Raw genomic sequence first — 20,809 nt, forward strand, 5'->3', positions numbered from 1 at the left:
ACACAACCAGCACTTCTCTACCTCTCAAGCAGAGGCCACTGTCCTGACACCTAACACCCACACATATTTACCTCCATTTAACAAGTAAATAATGCTTTTATTTATTGGCTGTGGGTGAGGGTGTTGCATGCTGTTAATAAAACGTTATCAATGAGTCCCCATTACCTATGTTAGCAGATGTTGAGCTGGGATGGGGCTTATCCTACTATTTGTTTTTCCTAGAACTTGTAAAGGCACTGCAGTTTTGGCTTATTACCTCTATTCCTTTACAGAAAGCCTAAGCCACTTCTGTGATTCCTCTGAACCTCCTGGGTGAGTGTGTGTGTGGCCTTCACTCCAGTGATGAGGGTGGGTCAAGTGTATCTCAGAAATATGATGGATTTGGAGTATGGCTCAATGCTGTGTTTTTATGATGACTAATGCAAATATTAATACATTCATAATAATAGCACATGGTTGAAGGTGAGTGTCTCCAGCAGACCTGTTGGAATAAATGTGAGGCCTGAGGCTCCAGTGAAGCCTCAGAGAGGTGACTATTTTAAGTACCAACTGGAGGACTGGAGGTGCAGCTCAGTGGAAGAGCACTTGCCTAGCCTACTGTGAGTGCTCTGGGCTCCATCCCCAGCACTGCAAAACAAAAGAATAAACAAACAACTCCCCCCAAGCAACTGAAGAGTCTTGGTAAATTGGCTTTAGAGAAGAGTGCGGTGCCTGCCTAGCAAGCCCAAGGCCTTGAGTTCAAACTCCAGTATCACCGATGAGGGGGAACTGGAGGAGGGTAGGGAAGAAGTGCTGCTCCAGTCTATTCCTTAAGTAGGAGGCGGTGGGTGGAAGGGTCCAACCTCATTGTAAGAAGACTCAGACATGAATTGCAACCTAAAACTTAACAGTAGGAGGTGTAGATCCCTGGTTGGTTGGTTGGTTTTTTCCTACCTACTCATTCCATTACACAGAACAATGAGTAAAGACCCAACCTCTGATTCCAGGGTGCCAGGCCTGGAGGTGCACTGGGACAGTTCCCAGGGTAAACTCTCCAGAAATCAGAATCCTTATCCAGCAGAGTTGAGTCCTTCAGACCACCAGCTCTTTCTGGAGGGTGTTAGATGTTCCAAAACAGGATGGCATCCATGTGGAGAAGGTGATAGAGTGGCAACTCCCTACCCAGGAGTAAGAATTTACAGCTGACGAAACCCTGGCTTTTTCTCTATCTGTTTAGTGAGGTTAATATGAAAGCTTCCCTGAGTTTTGTTCTGTCTTTGTGAGGATGAAAAGGTTATAGGACACAGGACCTTTTGTTAATTTTCAAGTGCAGGATGATTTGGTTTTGGTTCTGGAACCAAAGACTTAGGTTTGAGTCCCCAGTCTGGTCACCTACTTGCTTTGGGACCTTGGACAAGTTAGTTCATATTTGTAAACTTTCATTTACTCAACTTGAAAATGGATATAATAGTATCACCTAATTAGCTCACAAGGCTATTAGGAGTTAATTTCTGTGATGCAAATAAAGCACTTAACTCAGGACCTGCAATGCCTAGCTGCAGTAATAGCTAGCTTTAATTATGTAGTCTCCATATTGCTCTATAATGTGATTCTCATGGCAGAAAAAGATCATTCTGATTTTATAGGTGATATACTATTGAAATATTGACACATGTTGCATCATGGATAAACTGCAAAAATGGTATGCTAAGTGAAAGAAATCAGATGCAAGAGACCACCTACTAGATGATTCCATCCATGCTGAATATCCAGAAAAGGTGATTTATAGACAGACTAAACCAGTGGTTACCTCTCCCTTCCCTCAAGGGAAGAGAGATTTGCTGTAAAAGGTCATGAGGGATCTTATTAGGGGGATAAAAAATGTTCTAAAAAAAATTTTTTTTTTTGGCAGTACTGGGGTTTGAACTCAGGGCCTCACACTTGCTAGGCAGGTACTCTACCATTTGAGCCAGCCCTAAAACAGATTTATTTTGATGGTTTCACCACTTGGTAAAGTTACAAAAAAAAAATTGAACTGTACATCTAAAATAGTTGAATTGTGTGACATATAAATTATACATCAATAAAGGTTCCAAAGTCTCCCCAAAGTATCATAGGAGGAAGAGGAGTATAGGTTTCCACTAGGTATTACTTAGATAAAGCTCAGTCATTTTGCCTCCCACTGGGTAGGAGGGAGAAGGCACACAGCAGGGGAGGAGCTACCCTTACAGTCTCCTTTATTTATAGGGTAGAACAAAGGCAAAAGCAAGTTGGAGAAGGTGGAGGTGACAGTGTCTTAAGGAGTGCAGAATGCAGAAAAATAAACTTTTGGGATATAGAAGAGCAAGTAATGATTGTGACTTTTATTAAACTCCTAGTATGTGTCAGGCTCTGTTCTAAAAGTTTTATGTGCATCAACTTTTACAAACGAGTAGTGCTGTCATTCCCATTTTAGAGATGATGAGCTTGAAGTACAGAGATGTGAAATACCCAGATCACAGTTATAAGCCACTATGTGGCAGCGTCAAGATTTGAATGCAAAACACCTGTATTTTACCCTGATGCAATTAATGCTTATATATATTAAAAAAAGTGAGGCATGTCATTGCTCTGGGTAGAAATCTTGAATTATATTGTGGGTTCAAGCCTGGAATATTTGGAAATTTTGCTTAAGGGAGTAAGATGTTTCATGTGTAAATAAGAACCACATCCGATATCTTGATGGGGAATGGATTCTCCCTGGTCATTGCTGTCATTTTTCTATATTAATTAAAATGAGTGCCATTTTTCTATATGAATATGTATATTCAAATGGGAATATATATATATGTATATATATATATGATATTGGGTTGAACTCAGGGTTTTTAACTTGAGCCACTCCACCAGTCCTTTTTTGTGGACGGTTTTTTTTTTCGAGATAGGGTCTTGCGGAACTATTTTCACGGACTGGCTTTGAATTGCGATCCTCTTGATTGCTAGGATTACAGGCGTGAGCCACGAGCACCTGGCTATGTGAATATTTATACAGAATATTCATTTCTGTGTATTTGAAGTGTGGCTATATGCATTCCTATAGAGTGAACTGAGAACAAGTTTTTGAAACAACATTTAGACAATCCCAGAATCACAGCATGCTCCAAGTTACATTTCCCCTCCCCCAGTCTCATTCCCAGTGTCCCTCCTTTAGCCAAGAGTGCCCCTCCCACCTCCAATTCTGTCCCTGGAAATAGATTCTTTCCAATCCATTTCCTCCATGAAGTATGAAGTCTTTCTGGATTGAGTAGATGCAAAACTATGTTTTAAAGATGCACTCTTTTAGTTTGGTATGCTGAGAGAGAACACATGCAGCTAGAGGACAAAACAAGCCATATTGACATAGAACTTGAGACCTAGTGGATTAAAAACTGTGATAATACAGGCTGGAGTTGTAGCTCAGCTGTAAATGGCTTGCCTAGCACGTGCAAGGCTCTGGGTTGGACTCCAGCATCACAAAACAAAGGAAAAGAACTACAACAAACTTGTTAGGCTGCCAAGGGCTAAAAAATACTGTCCCAGATCTTTTCGTCTTTTCATTTAAATTGTTTGAATACAAAAAAAATCTACATGAACATAATCCCCAGCACTATGAAACACTTCTAAATAATCAATGCAATTTAAAAAATAAAACTAAAAAATTGCATGAGTAGGTTAAATGGAAGCAATATTCTCACCCTTTCATTCTTTTGTTGAAAAAGATTTAAATGAGATTTAAAACTATGCACACATACAAAACAGGAAAGTAAGTTAAAGGAGTATAGGGAGGAGAAGAGGTTGAGGGAAAATTAACGTAGTAATGGAAGGATCAGAGAGAAGTGGACAGAGGTAACAATCTGGTACTCCTGGGAAGGGGAAGGGGTGTGATTTTTAAAAATTCTTTATTGCATTGCTTGGGAGGAAATACTAAACTAATGCATGCTCCTTTAGAAAGATATCAAATTCTGGAGGAATAAATGCTGGGGCAAGTTAATGCCCCACATAACCTCCCCCACCCCACAGTAACAGTTGGGCGTATATTCTTCCGGATATATGTGCATATGAAATATACATAAGTTTTCTATAAAATCACCCTTGAAAAGACACTAATCACATCTGATTCGTTGCAGACTTTGCTTACAATTTTCTCTCCATTTTAACAAATGTGGAACATCCTATACAATCAGCTGATTTTTTTTGCAACGTATTCTTTTTCATTTAATGTGACTTTAGGCCTGTTTGCCTGGGAAAACACACAGATCTCCTTTGCACATGGACTAGTATTACTTTGTATGCGTGCTATTCTTTGTATTTCACCATCATTTTATTTATAGATTGCTGGGGTGTTGGATTATTTCCACTTTTTCATTATGTCCAAAATGATATAGTAAATTTTTTAAGTAAAAAATTTTGACTATTTCTTTATTGTGTATTTAAGGCAGACAGTACTGGGGTTTGAACTCAGGGCCTCATGCTTGCATGCTAGGCAGGTGCTTACTGCTTGAGTCACTCCAGCCTGCAGTAAATATTCTTGGATGTGTTCTGTAGGAAAAAATTTCAGGAGTGACATTTCGAAGACAAACTAATAACGAAATCCACAAATGTCAAAATTGCCTCCTAAAGGTTTTATTTATTTTTTTAATAGGTAAGAGAACACACAAAATTTACATGCCTAAGACATGAGGATTCTTTCCCTCTCTCTAAGTTTCACCAGTAGAGGTTATGAGTTATGTCTTCAAAGTTCTTCTGCGCAAAGTAGATGATACCGAAAATGGGGTTCTTTATTCGAACTTAGCAGAGATTGGCTTCCGTGGAGGACAGGCTGGAATAAGTGAGGGGCTGTTGAAAGGAACACTGTATCCCGCAGCACTACTGTCTGTCCAAGGGGAGCGCCAGGGGGCCAGGTCGGGGTGAAGATCCTTGGGGTGGAGGTATTTGCAGGGCTCCCCACAACTTAGAGGGGCTAGACACCGCAGCCCGGAGCCTGAGCCGTTCTCAGCAGACATAGAATCCCTTTTTAAGCCCGGACAGGAAAGGGCGCAGACCCCGGAATTTCCTCGCTGCAAATAGCACCCGTTGGGTTTGGGGATCCTCTCGCTGCGCCGCGGGGCCCGCCCTGCCGCCTGTGCCGAGTGGCCCGCCTGCGGCCGGGAAGCCGCCAGCCTAGAGGTTCCTCGGCCCGCAGCAGCTCGCCGGCCCGCGGGGACTGGTGGGGCGTCGCCACCCAGCACGTGCCGGTGGCCGTGAACTTGCAACAGCGGAGCCCGCGGTCCTGGCGGAGAGTGCGCGACCCCTGCGTCCTTCTTTTCAAGCCCGCGCTGCAGCCGAGCCCGCGGGCGGTGAGGAGTCCCTTGTGCGGCCACCGGCTCCACCCCGCGCCTCTGAGGCTTGGCGGGACCCATGGGGAGCGTAGGCGCGCTGAGAGTTCGGTTCCTGGTGGCCCCAGCCTGTGGGTAGAAAAGAAAGGTGTGGGCCAACCGAGACCGCCTCAGACATTCGAGCAAGTGGAAGGTCTTGGAGCTCTGATCCGCCAGGCCAGCCCTGGCCAGGATGTGGTGACTTGTAGGGTGTGTGTGTGTGTGTGTGTGTGTGTGTGTGTGTGTGTGTGTGTGTGTGTGTGTGTGTGGTGTGTGTGGTGTGTGTGGGGGGGGCGCTACTATATCCACTTCACTCCGAGATCCCCACCTAGTCAGTGTCTCCCTTAGGCTAGTCTCCAATTGACCCAGTAGACCACCGGACTTGAGTCACTATTTGGTTAATACAGAATTTTATGACAATTCAAGTAAGTTGCCAACATGTAAAAGAAGGTGAAAAAAAATGAAATATCTGCCAACACAATCAACTAGAGTTGAGACTCTGTCTTCCTAATCCCCCAAGGTGACCAAGGTCATTTCTACCATTTCTATTGCCAGTTATTCTGTAGGCATTGCTGTGTGTCCCCAACCAGAGTCACAGATGTCATGGTTGGGGCACCCTGATATTTGATGCTGTGAATTGAGCAGCGTTACCTAGTGTTTGACAGAGCTGAGATTGGTGTTCTGTTGATTGATAAGGGCCCAAAGGGGAGAGTGACTTCTTCAAAGTCATTCAGACAGTGGCAGAGGCAGGCCTAAATCTACTTTCCTGACTATGGGCCCAGTCTCCTGGCTTGGACTTGAATAAAATATAGCCAATGGCCAAACATTTTGCATGTGACTCTGACATGGCTTTAACCCAACACCTGCCTCTGTCTATACCTGTAGAAGGGAGGGAGTCCATGTAGAATGAATGGGAGTCCACCTGGCATGGATTTTGCTTTCAGGTGCTGGGTTCTCGCTAAGAAAACACTGCACAGAACTGTGAGTAGTTCCAGTCCATATCCCCACTTCACAGTCTGAAAATAGACCTGGCCAGTACTATTGAAATTATGTTTGAAAGTGCTACTCTGATTCCATTGGAAATCAGTACATTAGTCATCAGGGAAATTCTCCCAAACCTTCAAACTTGTCATTTATGCGTATATGGGCACCAGAAAAGTAACAGCCAATGTCAGTTGGCCATCCCTGTCAAAATTCTGAGTTCTGCCCTCCATTTTTCACTGGTGAGCCAGAAAGAATTGGCTAGACTAGCAGAGGGTGGGGATTGGCTATCATAAAACATAGGGGATGGAAAATGAGTTGTTGGTGATAACTAGTGTGAGAAAGGAGAAGTACTTTTAAAGTGGCTTCATATTTTGCTTTGGAGCACTTCCCACCCAAGACTGAAGCAAGTAAAACAGGCAGGAGACCTTGAAGTTTCTCCATCAAGGAAATAAATGTGCGGCATTTATGTTAACTAAGCATATGGAATAGCTATCTGTAACTGCATTAGCCATTCAGACATATCTCCTTACTTCCCCCGAAGTGAGTGAACAGCTTGGAAAAGCTACAGTTTCTGTGGAAGAGGCTCAATTTGGATTTGAAATCAAGAAAGCTTAACAATACCCATTCTGTATGAAATTACCACCCCATTCTAGGAAGGTTCAAGATGTTTAATAGCTTACATAAGGTCTTACAGTAAATTAGGAGCAGAAATAGAAGAGTTGGCTGTTTTTATCAACTGGTCTCCTGAGAAAGGCTTATTCATTTTTATTCCATCTTGAGAAAACCTTCCCATCAGTCTTCCTTGCAACCCTTCCAATGTCTGTCTCACTTGGGTGTTATCACTGTGCAGGCAAAATGATGTTTTAAAGTAGCATATTACACATCTAAAAATAAGTGGGTCCCTGGTTGCACTCTACCAACTTTTCCTCTGGCTCAGCTGACGGCCTGGAAAAGTGTTTACTGTGGTCTGAAGGTCTGTGAAGATGTACATACACACACATACACACAACCTTTATCACCATGAAAATTTACTTCTCCTTTGGAAAACATGACTCCTTCATTTTCCATTCTCTTGTAGACCTTTGGTTCTTCTAGATCAGTCTTGTTTATTTGTTTGTTTGTATATTTATTTATTTAGTGGTCCTGGGAGTCAAACCCAGGGCTTGGTCCATGCTAGGCAAGTGTTCTATCATTGATCTATACCTCAGCCCCCCTGTTTTCTTTACCTCTTTGTTCATAAGGCAAGGACAGCATAATCATACTATATTCCCATTAGTATTGGATGCTCAGTTCCTGTGGACCAAGCGCTTTATCTCACAGCTGGTGAGAAATAGCTCTGAGTCCCAGTCTCCTCAAACCTCAGATAGGGACTGAAGGGAGGGTAGCTCAGTGATACATTTGCAAGGCTCTGGGTTTGAACTACAGTGCCATAAAAACAGACAAAAACAAAAGTTAAAGTAACCACAGCTTAGACATGATACAGCTTTAAGTTTCTTACCTGGACATCAGAGTAGAGTCTCCAGAGTTGGTGTGGTGCTCCATGAGGTCAAAGAAGGAGGCTGCTTCAACCTGGTGGCTCGGCCTATGTAGACCCAGGATGTCCGTAGACAAGCTGCAGGCAGCAGGATAGAACTGTAAAGACTATGCAAAGGTCTTTTACCTTCTGTCTGTAAAGAATCCTCCTGGAAGCCGCCATGTGGCATTTCTGCTTGCATTTCTTTGGGCCAGAGTTTAGTCCCAAGGCTGCTTCCAATTGTAAGTGAGGCAGGAGGATGTGGTCTGTAGACTTGAAAGCCAAGTGCTCAGATGAAGATTGGAAACTCTTTCATCATGTCAGGCGAGACAGCTGCCTCTGTCACAGTTAATTCTGGAATCAAGTGACTAACACTGTGAAGGACGCATAGAAGAGCCTTAGCAAATGTCATATAGCTTGACTTAAATGGAGAATTCTGAGACCTTCACCAGGGAGATTAGTAACACCTGAACTTTCTGCCAAACTTAGGGCCAACAAGATGGTAAGAGGATCAAGGAGTTTTGCTTCCCAAATTTGCTGTGCCTTAAGTCAGCTTTCTCCCATCTGCCAATGTACCAGTGAGAACAATGTCCAACAGGGCTTCCTCCCTCTCTCCCTCCCTCCCTTCCTCCTATTCCCTCTTCCTCCCTCATCCTTTCTTTCCTTCTTTTGATGAACTGGGGTTTGAACTAAGGGCTGCTTTCAAAGCAGGCGCTCTACCGTTTGAGCCACACTTCCAGTTTCCTTTCTTTTTTTGAGACAGGGTCTCATCATCTTATCTATGCTGTTCTCAAACTACTGAGCTCAAGCATTCCTTCTGCTTCTGCCTCCTGAGTAGCTGGAACTATAGGTGCCTGCCACCACACTGGGCTTCTTTCATATTTTTATGTATTCATCTCCTACCGATACCAAAGAAAATCCCACACCACAACATTTTATCTCTTTCATCAAAATAGAGCAGAGACTGGCAGGGATAAGCTTTACTTAACAATTAATGATACTACACCAGCAAAAGGCAGGATGCTCCTTGGGTAATAAGGTGAACAACCTGAGTTGTCTTGGAAGTCCACTCAGGTCTTGCTCCACCTTTTCCTCCTCCATTCTGTCTCCATACCTGTATTCCAGTCTTCCTGCCAAACATTCCTATAACACTGGTAAAGCCTTAATGGATCACTCAGACCAGAGCAAGTAATGCCTCAAAACTGGTCTCCTCCCAGAAGGGTGTACTCAGTAATAATAAGAAGCAAGCCATCACAAGTCCAAAGATTAAAAACTAAAATGACAGGCAATAGGGCTTTATATAGGCCAATAACTACATGAAGGAGGCAAAGTCGGTACTGTTCACCCCATTTTACAGGGGAGGAGATTGGAGCTCCTGAGGGTTATGTGACTTATCCAAGTCTGCTAGTGGTGAAGCCAGCAGTGAAGCCAAGTTCTTTTTGGCTTTGGAAATATGTTGCTGTCTACTGGTGTATTTGTCCCAGGCATGGGCTTCTCACTTTACTCATCGTCCTTTCATCTTGTGACCTCATAGAACTCCCTCAACATAGAACTCCCTCAAAGCACACAGTCAGGAAATTAGCATGCCACAATGGTAACAGCTAATGTTTATTGAATCTTACTATGTGTTAGATTCTCTTTTAAGTTTTTTATATATAACTTACTTTGTACTCATTGGCCCCATTTTCAAGATGAGAAAACTGAGCCTGAAGAATTGGAAGTAACTTGCCCAACATCAAACAGCTGGTATAGTGAGGGGCAGAGCTGGAATTAAGACCATGAAGTCTAATTTGAGTCTGTGATCTTATTCTTTATTCTGTATTAACACTATAGTTAAAAGAACAATGGATTAGCTGCCTGTGTCTTTAGTCCACCATAGAGGGAGCAGTTCATTATCTCATTAGGTATATCTTGATTTTCTTCCCACTGTTCCAGAAACCAGTAAACATAGGACACAGAAGTCTGGACGCACTTATGAGCGCATTGCCAAGATCGCAGCCAGAGAATCCATTATTTGAATTTTGCCCTGAACACCGCCACATTTGTTGACATTCAACCAAAGTGTGAACACACTGTAGCTTTGCTGTGTTGTCATTTATTCCTGGGCATGTTAGCCACCATGTAGGAAGAAGGGAAAAAGTCTATGATACAGTTCCCTGAACGTCACTCAGCCTCCTTTCACATTCACTGCTGCTCTCATCTTGAGAACAATGTTGACAAATAAGGGTCTCAGACACATTAGAGTGAAGTCAGTCAGGGTACTGCCAAGGTGGGGGAGAGGGAGGAGCAGTGCCCACTGTAGGCCAGACACTGTGCTAGGGCCTTTTTATTCAACATTTCATTAAATCTTCAGAACAGCTCCAGGAGGCAGGCCTCCTAGTCCCCCTATCCCCACCCCTTCAGCTGCACCTTAGTTCTGACATCCTGTAGCTTTGGAGCTTTGGGAAGCCCAAGCTCCCTGGCTGGTAAGTGCCAGAGCTGGAGTGCAAGTTCAAGTCTGTCTGAGGTGCAAATGTATGCTCTTGCCATGTTACCAGTTCTTTTTGAAGTACCAGAGATCTTGGCTGGGCAAGTTGGAGAGCTCTGCTCCACCATTGATTCTGTTTTCAATGTAGTTCTAGCCTAGCTTCTGGCTTCTCAGATGTCCCTGGGATCTCTCTTTCTCCTTCTGTACTCAAAATCCAGGCCTCCCTCTATTTCAGAACAGCTTTTTGCTGCTCCTCTCCTGCTGACTCAGAAAATCCCTTAATCACCCTTGCTATCCACAGCAAAAGTGGATTGGTAGCTACAGGAAGTAAAATTTGCTGTTTACAGGCATGAGTTCCCTCCCACCCCCGCCCATTTACAATCTGTGTGACCTAAGACATGTTCTTTACCTTCTTTAAATGAGTCTGCACAGATTATGCACTTCACCTATAGCCAGGGCACATAGCCTTTACCTTTCCATTGCTTGTAGTGGCACAAGATGAGAATTGTGGTGGAAGGACAGTTCCAATAAGAGGAAAATTTGCTCACTTTTAGAGTTACTCTGACTTCAGTTTAATCTAGGATTAAAATCATGACCAGACTTTTGCTAATTGTAAAAGTGCTCCAGTTCCTTTATCAGGGCCTAGGACAGGAGCAGAGTTAAATCCTAGATCCAAGTTCCTTCTGGTCTTTCCATAGCTATTTTTGTAATAGTGACCTTTCTTTCCAAGAACAGTAAGGCTTATTTCAGAATAATTAGGAAAAGATTCCAAAATCAACATGTTGCCAATAATGAAAGTTATGAAACAACTTTAAGTCCATTATAATAAAACCCTGCATTGTGTGATGTATACTTGTGATTGTTGGTAGCATTTTGCAATTGTCTGCCTCTCCTTTGTGCATCTTTAAGTACCGTCAGGCTTTAAGGGTGGGGTGGAGATTTCAAATCATTCATTCATTCTGTAGAATGCTCTACAAAAATCCTATTTTTCCCCATGGAGAGTCTGGAATTTTTATCCCTGTCATGGTTGTGTGATGATGCTGGGCAAATCCTCTGAACTCTTCAAATCTTGGTTTCCTCAATAAGAAAATGGAAAGAACAACTCTCTGCTGTCCTACTCCATCTGAGATTGAGGGAGGAGCAGATAATATGCTGGACAGGGAAGTCCACCTGCACAGCCTAACTAATAGATGGATGGTAAAGACTGAGGAGATGATGTGTGAGCAGTGTCTGAAATGAGAAAGAAAAGCAAAAAAAAAAAAAAAAAGACAAGGAAGTAAAAAGGAGTGACAGGGTTCTTTGATTTGCCATTTATTAACTGAACGATCCTAGAGGAGGCACTTCATTTTCTGAAACTCAGTTTCTTCATCTGTAAAGTGGGAACTGTAACACAGCTTTTCACGAGCCTTTTGTATTCAATGGGACAGTGGGTGTAAAAATGTTACCTGAATAAGAAAGGCTATCCAGCTGGGCATGGTGGTACACATCTGTAACACTAGCTACTCAGGAGGTGGAGGCAGGAGGCTTGAGAACTTAATGGCAATCCCTGGCAAAGGTAGCAAGACCCTAGCCCTCAGAACAAAATACAAACAAAAGGGCTGGGGTATGGGTCAAGTGGTAGAGTGCTTGCTGTGATGCCTAAGCCCCGAGTTGAATCTTTATTACTGCACAACTATCCAACTGTTATTATCTGTGTGCTGGTGAAGGCACCCAGAGCCTCACACACACTCAGCATGCAGTCTACCACTAATCAACCCTCATCCTCTGTTAATTATCGTTAATGCTACAGGTTGAAGTCCCTGGGGAAGTTTCAGTGTTCTTCTAGGGCTTCAACTAGTTTAGCCACTTTGGGAAGCAAAACCCATCTTAGACTCACGGGGCTTCCGGTGGTGGGCAATGAGCATCATTCCGCTGGGATTTACCAGAATTCACCTCTTCTACTAGTGGCCTGTAACATTTGCTTGAGCAAATGCCTAACCTTTCTTTGACTTAGTTTCTCTATCTGTAGAGCGTGGCTTACGATAATTAGGGTTACCTCCTGGGGTTGTGAGGATTGAGTGACATGCATGCTCAGCATTTAGAACGGTCCCCAGTAGTCAGAAGATACTTACAGATCTCTTTATTCTTGGGTGTTGAGTATTATTCTTGGGTACTTTTGTTGTACCTTGCCTCTACACTATCTAATTCATAACATTTGCTGTAACTTTAACTTATTAAATAGCATCCCAAACTGTGCTTGATACTAGAAATATCAGACTAGATGAAAGAGCCACAATATCTACAACTTCATGGCTTGGGCCTTTTTTTTTTTTTTTAGCTCTCCTAAAGATGTTTGCTTTTAACCAGTCTTGAGATATCCCCAAAGAAGCCTGCAACCTTATATGAGCTGGGGTGTAGCTTAGCCTAGCATGCTCAAGGCCATGGATTCACCTCCAGTGGGGGCAGGGTGTCTTTGTATAACACAAGCCTAGGATGTTACATGCAGGGATTGCTTCAGAGCCTTCCAGAAATTAAGCACTCATGTGCCTACCATGCTTTGGGACCCACAGAAAACCTATTTCTATATCTCACCCTTCTTTGTCCCCAGTTGCTCCCAAGGCCCTTCTTATCTTTTTTTTTTTTAATTCATATGTGCATACCATGCTTGGGTCACTTCTCCCCCCTGACCCACCCCCTCCCTTACCACCCACTCCGCCCCCTCCCTCTCCCCCCCACCCCCTCCATACCCGGCAGAAACTATTTTGCCCTTATCTCTAATTTTGTTGAAGAGAGAGTATAAGCAATAATAGGAAGGACCAAGGGTTTTTGCTAGTTGAGATAAGGATAGTTATACAGCGTGTTGACTCACATTAATTTCCTGTGCATGTGTGTTACCTTCTAAGTTAATTCTTCTTGATCTAAACTTTTCACTAGTTCCTGGTTCTCTTCTCCTATTGGCCTCAGTTGCTTTTAAGGTATCTGCTTTAGTTTCTCTGTGTTGAGAACAACAAATGCTATCTAGTTTTTTAGGTGTCTTACCTATCCTCATATCTCCCTTGTGTGCTCTTGTTTTTATCATGTGCTCAAAGTCCAATCCCCTTGTTGTGTTTGCCCTTGATCTGATGTCCACATATGAGGGAGAACATACGATTTTTGGTCTTTTGGGCCAGGCTAACCTCACTCAGAATGATGTTCTCCAATTCCATCCATTTACCAGCGAATGATAACATTTCGTTCTTCTTCATGGCTGCATAAAATTCCATTGTGTATAGATACCACATTTTCTTAATCCATTCGTCAGTAGTGGGGCATCTTGGCTGTTTCCATAACTTGGCTATTGTGAATAGTGCTGCAATAAACATGGGTGTGCAGGTGCCTCTGGAATAACCTGTGTCACAGTCTTTTGGGTATATCCCCAAAAGTGGTATTGCTGGATCATATGGTAGATCAATGTTTAGCTTTTTAAATAGCCTCCAAATTTTTTTTTCCAGAGTGGTTGTACTAGTTTACATTCCCACCAACAGTGTAAGAGGGTTCCTCCCCCGACCCCCCCCCTCCCGCATCCTCACCAACACCTGTTGTTGGTGGTGTTGCTGATGATGGCTATTCTAACAGGGGTGAGGTGGAATCTTAGTGTGGCTTTAATTTGCATTTCCTTTATTGCTAGAGATGGTGAGCATTTTTTCATGTGTTTTTTGGCCATTTGAATTTCTTCTTTTGAGAAAGTTCTGTTTAGTTCACTTGCCCATTTCTTTATTGGTTCATTAGTTTTGAGAGAATTTAGTTTTTTAAGTTCCCTATATATTCTGGTTATCAGTCCTTTGTCTGATGTGTAGCTGGCAAATATTTTCTCCCACTCTGTGGGTGGTCTCTTCAGTTTAGAAACCATTTCTTTTGTTGAGCAGAAGCTTTTTAGTTTTATGAAGTCCCATTTATCTATGCTATCTCTTAGTTGCTGTGCTTGCTGGGGTTCCATTGAGAAAGTTCTTACCTATACCTACTAACTCCAGAGTATTTCCTACTCTTTCCTGTATCAGCTTTAGAGTTTGGGGTCTGATATTAAGATCCTTGATCCATTTTGAGTTAATGTTGGTATAGGGTGATATACATGGATCTAGTTTCAGTTTTTTTGCAGACTGCTAACCAGTTTTCCCAGCAGTTTTTGTTGAAGAGGCTGTCTTTTCTCCATGGTATATTTTTAGCTCCTTTGTCAAAGACAAGTTGGTTATAGTTGTGTGGCTTCATATCTGGGTCCTCTATTCTGTTCCACTGGTCTTCATGTCTGTTTTTGTGCCAGTACCATGCTGTTTTTATTGTTGTTGCTTTGTAATATAGTTTGAAGTCAGGTATCGTGATACCTCCTGCATTGTTCTTTTGACTGAGTATTGCCTTGGCTATTTGTGGCCTCTTGTATTTCCATATAAATTTAACAGTAGATTTTTCAATCCCTTTAATGAATGTCATTGGAATTTTGATGGGAATTGCATTAAACATGTAGATTACTTTTGGGAGCATCGACATTTTTACTATGTTGATTTTACCAATCCATGAGCATGGGAGATCTCTTCACTTTCTATAGTCTTCCTCAATCTCTTTCTTCAGAAGTTTATAGTTTTTCTTGTACAGGTCTTTCACATCCTTTGTTAGGTTTACACCTAGGTATTTGATTTTTTTTGAGGCTATTGTAATTGGAATTGTTTTCATATATTCATTTTCAGTTTGTTCATTATTAGTGTACAGAAATGCTAATGATTTTTCTATGTTGATTTTATATCCTTCTACCTTGCTATAGCTATTGATGGTGTCTAGAAGCTTCTGAGTAGAGCTTTTTGGGTCTTTAAGGTATAGGATCATGTTGTCTGCAAATAGAGATATTTTGACAGTTTCTTTACTTATTTGTATTCCTTTTATTCCTTCTTCTTGCCTAATTGCTCTGGCTAGGAATTCCAGTACTATGTTGACTAGGAGTGGAGATACTGAAGGCCCTTCTTTTCATTCTACCTGTTTTCCAGCGGGAGGAGAGAGAGGTGCCCAGACTTGGTACCGACACATGCAATATCTGCTCTGCTCTACATGGGAGTCAGCAAGCCAGTTAGTCACATCTCAAGGCTTCTGTGAGACAAACCTCTGAGCAGGACAAGTTTTCCCTCTGCTCCTCCCATTGACCGTTGCAGAGCAGTTTCTAGTTTCTAGTCTGCCATGGAGTGAAGCCAGTTCCAGGTCCTCAGGCAATGGATGAATGAGAGGGCTAGGGAGGAGGTAAGTCCAATAATGACATCATTAGGTAGTTAAGTGTACAAAGACATACAAGGAGGTGACAAAGAACAAGAGTGAACAAATCTGGGTAACGTGTGCATGAAAGTCTGCTCTAGAAGTTAAAAAGAAAGAAAACAAGGTACTCCTCTCTAAAAAGAGCCATCCCAGGCAGGGATGGACAGCCACAGAAATGATGATGTGCAAAGGGCAGCAGTTCTTAAACTTAAATGCTCATCACAGTCACTGTGAGGGACTGATTAAAACACAATGCTGTGCCCACTCCAGACGTTTCTGATTCAGTAGGTCCCAGGGAGGCCCAAGACCATGCATTTCTAAGGGTGTGCGGAATCATACCTCAAGAAGCAGTGTCACAGGGAATCTGAGAAGAGTTACTTTTAAAATTAAATCAGTGGGCCTCAGAACTAACAAAGGAAAGGCATGCCGAAGAGCAGTAGGACAACTGTGTCCGGGGGCTCCCACAGCCTTGGATTCCTGGAGCCACAACAAATAGGGTCAACTAGTGTGTTGGGGACACGATTGGACATTCTGGTTGGCCAGGGAAATCTATATGTAGCTTCCACTCCATGCTATCTTCCTTATCCAGGTCTGCACAGATGTTGTGTGTATGTATGGGGCGGTATTCTGCACTCATTCTCAAAGGGCGGTGGACGATAGCGCTTCTGGAGTGCTACTTCCTGCTTCCACCTGTGGTTAATTACCCCTCCCAAAGAACCGAGGCTAAGGTGCAGAGACCCGCCACCCATCCCTCCTGAGTTCTAGCTCAGAGAGCAGGTGTATCGGGTGGGGTGGGACACCCTACTGAGTGAAGATCGACTGCCCTCTGGGGATGGGGCATTTGGGCCTCTGTCCCTGAAAAAGCCATGGGATCAGAGCCAGCTAGGACGCTGGGACGCGCCGCGACTTCCGCCTCTGGCGATCGGCAGTGGGGGGCGCACCAAGACAGCAGTTCGGGAGCTGCGCTTTGTCACCGCGGCAGCGAGGGGCGGAGGACACAGAAAAGGAACAAGGGGACAGGACGGGGCGGGCGACCAGCTCCCAGGCCGGAAAGGGACGCTCAGGGCGCTGTGGCCTCACCTGGTGCGGGCCTGGGGATGAGCGGAAGGGGCTGAGACTTCACGCCGGGTTGCAGCCAGTGCGCGCACTTCTGTAGTGGGTGGGCACGCGGCTTCTGGGCTGATACCCTCCTGAGCCCCCTTCACTGCCACAAGCCTCTTAGAGCGAGTGTGTCACCGTCCGAAACCCGCCGCGGCATGCGCGCACCCTCCCATACTCACCGCGGGACTTCTGAGCCAGGAGCGCAGTCCCTCTGTGTCGCGCCGCCCTGCGGCTCTCCCAGCGGTTTAGCCACCCTTCCTGTAGCGCCCCGCTGCTCTATACAATTTGGGAAGGGTGGCCCCTGTTCGGGTCCTTCAAACATATCCAAGGCATTCCAGTTAGCGATGGTTGTTAGCGGTCGTGGTCATTGGTCCTGGGGGCACAGCGCTAACGTGTGCCTTTGGAGGCTGGACGATTTGGGCTAAAATCCGGGCTCAGCCACTTCTCAGCTATGTGTCCCTGGGAAAGATCCACAACCTCTCTGAGAGTTGTTTGTCCCTTTGCACAACGTAGTGGTGGTGGTGGGAGATGACATCCCATCAGGCGCTCTGAAGCTCCATAGGAGGGGGGACAAATCTGGGTGTTTGTGGAGGAGACGCCATAAAAGTCAGTCCCCAGAAATCCCCAAAGTTTCTCCATTTCACTGCAGGGAGAGGCTGGGCCCACACAACCAGTCGGACTTGCTTGCCCGGAGTGGAGGAGGGGGAAGGAGAGGTTCTCCCACCCTGTACCTGGGTGATCTCTGGGCTGCTGGCTTCCCGGCGCCACCCAGTCTACTGCTGGGCCAGACCCACTAGGGAGAGTAGAAGGGGCTGTGGCCTTTTCCCCAGGAATACAGAGAGACAGAGTACATACAGAGACAGACTTACAAAATGAGAAGCATTTAGGTCCATATAGGGCCTACTAAGTTGAGGCCCCACCATTTAAAGATTCTGCCCAGATTGGAGCACCAATACCCTGTTTGGACTATCCTGACAGTTAGAGTAGTAGGCCTCTCCTTATTATTATTACCAGTTGGGGAGAGGATGGTCATGGGGGGCTCTCAGGGCACAGACAAGACAACCAGTTTGGTCTGACCCTTGGGTTCTCCAGGGCTTGGAAAAGGGTTGTCTCTGAACAACATCTATTTAGAAACAACAAAAACATGGCTAGGGATATAGCTCAGTGGTAAAGTGCCTGCTTAGCAAGGGCAAGGCCTTGGGTTCTATTCGCAGCCACCACAAAAATAAAGAGGAAACCCACACCAACAAAACCTGAGAACCTCTCCACCCACTCCAGCCAAAAATCCAGGAAAAGAACTTATGGCAATAACCAGGCAGTTCCCACCACCTTGGGCTCTACCTTAAGGGAAGGTAAGTCCAAGCCAACTGCCTTTTACTTTTGGCAGTAGTAGGCTTGAACTCAGGGCCTCACACTTGCTAGGCAGGTGCTGTTACTGCTTGAGGCACTACACCAGCACAAGTCCTGCTTTTTAGAGAAGCTCCAGCCAGGCCATTCTCTCTCCAGACATACCTACAGGTTTTGAGTGGAAGAGGTGCCCAGGCCAGGTATCAGTTATGAGCAGGACTGGCCAGCCCCTCAGGTTTTGTCCTGTGGGTCAACCAATCCTAGAGGGCAGTTTGAGTGAGAGAGCTGCCATGTAAGGGAAAGTGGACTAGTAAAGTTACATCCCCTAACTAACAGACTAAGCCATTGTGCCTGGGGTATGGTGGCTCTAGAGGGACTGAAAGCTTAAGAACTGAAGGCTACTTCAGTACCTCTGTGCATTTTTCCAGGAAGAGGGCTGCTGGATATGTATAGAGCTGCACCTCTAATAGATTAAAGCTGGTCAGGTGACCCTGGGAAATCCTCCTTTTCAGAAAGGCACTCAGGGCCTCCATAGGTTGTAATAGTCAGAGGGACTGGGCATTGTCTCTTTGGGTGTTCAAAATTAGTGGCTGCAGAGATATTCCGGATATTTCTGAACTTAAGTCATGAAGATCCTGAGTTCCCACCTTCAGATCCTTAAGACCAACTGCTTGGGCAGAGTAGTTTCTCTCGCCCCAGATCCCTGAGGGTGGCTCCAGCCTTCTTGTAGGTGACTCTACTCAGCCTCCAATTCTTATCATATACAGCAAGTTTCCAAATGGTCTGTAGCTATTTTTTTCTTTGCTCTAATTCATGCCCAAAGGGAGTGGCCTGAGATTAGTTGCCCCTTCTCTTCTTCTGTGAGTTCATCTGGGAGTGAGGTGGAAGAGGGAAGGCCTGGGTGAAACCGTAAGTTGAGTTTTTAGAAGGAAAAGTCTCAGAACCCAATGCCTGCACCTTATTGAACCTAGGGCCTGATGCATGCTTGCCAAGTGCTCTACCACTGAGCTGTACCCTAGCCTCAAGTTGATGTGAGTGTGGACTTCAAGCCAGAGGGAGGAGCTTTGAATCCTGTCACTTATAGATGGGCTTCCTCTCTGTTTCAGGTTTCTCAGTGTCTTTCCTAGGTCTCTCGAGGATGGAAAGAACTAATGCGTGTGAAATGCTGAAAATACTGATTGCTCTTATCACATGGGATCCTCTTTACACTCTGGGAAAGTGTGTGTGTTGGGGAGCTGTTGGCCCTGAGCATTCTATCCATACATTAGAGGACCCCCCTGAGGCTCCTGGCCCAGACTAGATCCCAGCAAGGGCTGAAGCTTTGTGCAGGATTGCCTTATGGTGGTGGGGGGATGTTTGTGACTATCATTGGGGGTTGAGGCATACCTCAAGGCCAGGGAGGAACAGGGCCTTGGAAGGAGGAGTGGGCCTGGGCTGACACTCAGTCATGCCTTGGCCATTTATTAGGATCATTGGTCACACCACAACTGTGGGAGAAAAGACACTTCAGACCATTGAATCCCTTTAAAGGACATTTACATAAATTAAACAAGAGCTGGATGTCAGTGCACTTTGTAATGAGAGCAAATTTCAGAACAGTAATGGTGAAGGAAGAAACCAAACTCTGCTTGGGTGGAGAGGGAGCTGTCCCAGCCTTTGTGTTAAGGTGTTGAAGAATTGCTCTTGAATGAAAACAAGTCCTGTCTTGGGCCCTCTGACTTCAGGTTGGGCCAGTGGTGGACATAGGCAACAGGACAGACTTCAGCAGAACAGGACCAGGAAGCTGCCAGTCTTTGGCCTTCAAAAGCCCAGGCAGACAGGTATAGAGTTAGGAGTGACAGTAGGCTGGGGACCTGAGGAGCAGCAGGTATTGGGGGCCCAAAAGAATCCAGCTTTCCACTCTAGGCAACTGACCCTTTGCTTCAGGAGGTGAGAAGAGGGGTTGCATTTTGTCCAAACCAGAGTTCCAGAAGCTGTAGGTTCCTCCTGTCTGAAGGAGAAACTGTTCTGTGGTGCCCTAGGTGGCTATGCACTGCCACCACCCCAGTTCAGCAGACTCACTGCTCACTGTAGGGTGGAGGAGCAGTCCAGCTCCTTGCCCTTGGAAGCCTGACCTCCTGGAGTCTGAGGTCAAGTAGGTCTTGTTCTCACACAGGTGTCCCTAAGAGATATCCCGAAGGGGTGCACCCTGCAGTGGCACTGAGTTCCCAGAGGAACCTGGGCAGCTGCCATGGAGGAAGTGGGGATAAGTGAGGGTCAAACGCTAGCACCGACCTTTCACCACAGCTTGGTAGGTCACCTGTAGAGAACAATTTCCAGGACAGCAGAGGGATCCTTATTGTTTTAAAGGAAGCTCCCTTTGTCTTTACGTTTTACCAAGATAGAAGCAAAACCATTTCCCCCCCCTGATCAAATTGTTGCTGACACTGAAGCAGCCAATCCAGTTCCTGGTCCCTGGCTCCAGACTTCGCACCCCTTCCTTCTGGCGAGGGCGCTTGCTTGCCGCTGGGAGGCTCCGTTCCAGAGTGGGAAGGTGCTCCAGGCAGCAGACGATGGCCCCCAGAGGGTCACAGCACCCAATCCCTGCCGCTGCTCTCCTGAGCGAGGGTTTTTTTGGGGGAGCAAGCTGGTTCAGCCGATCAGCACTTCTGGTGGCCCAGGCTGGGCTTCCGATCGACCCGCGCATCTTATCTCCACGTCGCCTCCCGGGGATTCCCATCCACCCCCTGCCCAGCCCTGCCCTGTCCTGCCCAGCCTAGCCACGCCGGAAGCGCAGCCCCCGGAGTTTTTGAAATC

General features: G+C 45.2%; 1 protein-coding gene across 4 annotated transcripts; it reads right to left on the reverse strand.

Annotated features, from left to right (window-relative positions):
• Positions 1 to 4,612: 4,612 nt before the first annotated feature.
• LOC141420715 (uncharacterized) lies at positions 4,613 to 17,316 on the reverse strand. Of its 4 annotated transcripts, none has more exons than XM_074065186.1 (3): positions 16,846 to 17,316; positions 7,834 to 7,947; positions 4,613 to 5,441 (listed from the first exon to the last, which is right to left on the reverse strand). In XM_074065186.1, the coding sequence occupies exons 1-3, from the start codon at positions 16,986 to 16,988 to the stop codon at positions 5,012 to 5,014; spliced, it is 687 nt and encodes a 228-aa protein (XP_073921287.1). In that variant the 5' UTR covers positions 16,989 to 17,316; the 3' UTR covers positions 4,613 to 5,011. The 4 variants fall into 4 exon arrangements, 3 of the variants coding, with proteins under 3 accessions (XP_073921287.1, XP_073921289.1, XP_073921288.1); XM_074065188.1 differs by lacking the exon at positions 16,846 to 17,316 and adding an exon at positions 8,897 to 10,158; XM_074065187.1 differs by lacking the exon at positions 16,846 to 17,316 and adding an exon at positions 8,855 to 10,158.
• Between the last annotated feature and the right edge of the window lie 3,493 nt (positions 17,317 to 20,809).

Source organism: Castor canadensis, chromosome 2 (assembly GCF_047511655.1).
Source record: "Castor canadensis chromosome 2, mCasCan1.hap1v2, whole genome shotgun sequence".
In the NCBI taxonomy this organism is placed as follows: Eukaryota; Metazoa; Chordata; class Mammalia; order Rodentia; family Castoridae; genus Castor; species Castor canadensis.

Coding starts and splice junctions, on each gene's coding strand:
- LOC141420715 (XM_074065186.1), bottom strand. CDS start 16,988: ATGTTTGAAGGACCCGAACAGGGGCCACCCTTCCCAAATTGTATAGAG. Junction 7,948..16,845: donor CCTGGCTCAGAAGTCCCGCG/GTGAGTATGGGA, acceptor TGCTGCCTGCAG/CTTGTCTACGGACATCCTGG. Junction 5,442..7,833: donor GACTCTACTCTGATGTCCAG/GTAAGAAACTTA, acceptor TTCTACCCACAG/GCTGGGGCCACCAGGAACCG.